Below are 3,179 nucleotides of genomic sequence, written 5' to 3'. Positions count from 1 at the left end.
TTTGTTGATAGTGGCATCAATCAACTTATAAGGGAAGCAAAGTTTCGAGAATGTCAACTTCAAAGCGTTCCATTCATTAGTGAAAAAATTTCAGTTCAATTATATCAAGAAGAAAAAAGCCAGTGTTCGTTTGGCGTTTTGTAGACGCAGGTTTCGCTGTTGATGATGTGAATGCCAAGTGAGGATAGTTTGTTGTGGGTGACCAATTCACTGGTTAAGTGAGGGAGTGAATGATGCACAAAGTTGTAATGTGATTCAAACGTTGGCAAGGCTTCTGAATTACATAATTAATTGTTTAAGGCAGATTTAGTGTGGAGTATTACCATCAGTAATACTAATTACTTTATTTTCTGTTAAACATTGGCAAGACATATCATTGTCACTTGGTGTGTAGTCGCGCCAAGTGCCCTACTGCTTGGACGCGTTTCAAATGAGGGATAGATGAGCGCCTAACAGGCAGCACATGTTCATTTGAGCACCGAAAAGTTTTGCGAATAGTTTTTGTCGGTTCTAGTTCGCAATTTAAATTTATCTTTCAGTTTTCATTCGTTTAACATCAGGGGATTCAATCATGGCTCGGATCCATTCGAAATCTGCGATTCTCTCCTCGGTCTTGGAGATGATAAGTGAAGTCCGTCTCGATAGGTCGCTGTGAACTCATCTGATCTTGGCATTTCAAGAGTTATAGAGTTCTCTGATTATCTTGAAACTGCAGTCAGTTTGTGCTCTGAGACGGTGGTTATTTCTGGTTATTTCTATGGATGATTCCACTGATCCTGATCTTAGGCGACTCTCTGAACTTCTTGAAACTTTCGGATTACAACAGCACGTTACGTTTGCCGCCCACATATCTGGTCACTGGTTCGATCTTATTATTACTTGCACTTTCAACGATATCACGGTTATCTCTCCGCATCCCTCGATGTTCCAGTCGGATAATTGCTTCATTGAGTGTTCTCTTTCTATTCCATCCACTGCCACAACGGTCAAGGAAGTATCATTTCGTAAATGGAAAAACATTCATCTCGAGGCATTTAAAGGAGATATTCTTGCATCAGAACTTAAGGAACTTCCTGTTACTGATCTGGCAACGACTTATGATAGAACGCTGCGTTCTTTTCTTGACAAACATGCACCTGTACTTTTAGTACGTCCTAGAGTGCCCTGGTTTGACGAAGAACTGAAGCGTCTGAAGACCAAGCGTAGAAAACTCGAAAGGAAGATGAGGAATACTAATCTAGACTCGGACATCCGCGCTTACCGTGAGGTTTGTGCTGCATACTGTTCGCGCTTGAAGGATGCCAAGAGGATCAACTATGCCGGACTTATACATGACTGTGCTGGAGATTCCAAAACGCTATTTCAGGTTGTTAACTCCCTGTGTAAAGTGAAAGGCAACAATCTTTTGCCTCCCTACAACTCCGCACAACAACTGGCTAATGAGTTTGGTGACTATTTTGTTCGCAAAGTTACGATTATCAGGGAGAAAATCAAGAACTGCACCGTTCCACCACATGACTACTCTGTGCCCTCACCATCTGCCCACCTTCAACGATTCTCCCCTGTCACCGAGCAAGAGATGCGTACCATTATTTTCTCGTCATCAAACGCAAGTTGTCTGCTGGATCCTGTTTCTACTTGGCTTGTGAAATTATGCGTGAATTAACTAGCTCCAATCATCACTAATATGATCAACTCGTCTCTCGAAAATGGTTGTGTCCCAGACAGTTGAAAGGTTGCACTTATCTCGCTGTTGCTAAAGAAAGTTGGTCTTGAGCTTGTGCAAGAGAATTTCCGACCCGTTAGTAACTTGCCCTTTGTCTCCAAGCTGGCTGAGAAAGCAGTTATCCCACAGCTGGTAGCTCATTGTTCAGAGTATCCCCTTTTTCCTACTTGTCAGTCTTTGTACCGTCAGTATCGTTAGACTGGAACTGCACTAGTGAAAGTCCATAACGACATCCTTCTTGCCATGGACAGACAAGAGGTTACTTTGCTTGTCCTCTTGGACCTTAGTGCTGCGTTTGATACTATTGATCACAGGCTCTTGGTAGATTTGCTGCAGCGTGATCTTGGAGTGGACGATCTTGCGCTCTCCTGGTTGAAACTGCGTGTCGTCATTGATCAACAACAGTCTAGAGACTTTTGTCTTGCTACTGGTGTGTCTCAGGGAAGCTGTCTTGGGCCGATACTTTTCATCATCTACGCCTCGCGTCTGTTCCATGTTAGGAAGAAACATCTGCCAACCATGCAGGGTTACGCTGATGATACCCAGCTGTATGTATCGTTTCGTGCTGGATCAGACGCTTCCCAGGATGTCGCTATCCGCGCAATGGAGAACTATATCTGCGACATTCGTCGATGCATGACCCACCATCAGCTGATGTTGAATGATGGCAAGACTGACAGCTTGCAAACGTAAACATCGATCACATTCATGTTAGCACATCTGAAATTAAGCCTGCTGACTCGGTTCGTAATCTAGGTCCTTCGTTTGACAGCACGATGTCCATGGCTGCACACGTTGGCAAGGTCTGCAGTAAAACTTTCTTTGGGTTGTACAAAATCAGACAGATCAGGAAATTCCTTTCTGAAGACTCAACCAAGATTTTAATCCACGCGTTTGTGACGTCCCATATTGACTATTGCAACTCGTTACTATTTGGGATCCCAAAGTACCAGATAGATCGACTTCAGAAGTTAGTAAATGCTACAGTACGATTGGTCTGCCATATTCCAAGATATGCGCACATTACACTAACTCTTAGGAACTTACATTGGTTGCCTATTGAATACCGGATCCGCTTTAAGGTGGCCCTCCCCGTCTTCAAATCCATAAAAGGCATGGCCCCAAAGTACTTGAAAGACCAAATCAGCATCTCTAAGACCTCCTACTTGCTTAGGCGTGATGCGCTAACACTCAAGCAACCAAGAACGAGATGCAAGACCTTTGGCGACCACACTTTTGCTGTAGCAGGTCCCAAAGTTTGGAACGCTTTACCACCAAAAATACGAAATTGAGAAACGATTGGCACTTTTAAACGTGAACTGAAAACATTTCTATATAGAGAAGCCTTCTGCTGAACCTTTTATGAAATAGAGACTACTTGAATTTTTTATAATCATTATTAATAATATTTACTTTTTCTTTGCATTTTACTTTACAAATAGTCTTTTATAGC

General features: G+C 42.7%; 1 protein-coding gene across 1 annotated transcript; it reads left to right on the top strand.

Moving 5' to 3' along the window:
• Nucleotides 1-1,969: 1,969 nt before the first annotated feature.
• Nucleotides 1,970-2,419, top strand: LOC137989936 (uncharacterized). The gene has a single exon (XM_068835512.1). It carries the CDS (start codon nucleotides 1,970-1,972, stop codon nucleotides 2,417-2,419), a length of 450 nt encoding a protein of 149 aa, XP_068691613.1.
• Nucleotides 2,420-3,179: the final 760 nt, after the last annotated feature.

This window comes from Montipora foliosa, unplaced genomic scaffold (assembly GCF_036669935.1).
Source record: "Montipora foliosa isolate CH-2021 unplaced genomic scaffold, ASM3666993v2 scaffold_481, whole genome shotgun sequence".
In the NCBI taxonomy this organism is placed as follows: Eukaryota; Metazoa; Cnidaria; class Anthozoa; order Scleractinia; family Acroporidae; genus Montipora; species Montipora foliosa.
Note: the sequence above shows the minus strand (reverse complement) of the source record. Positions and strands in the feature narration are given on the sequence as shown.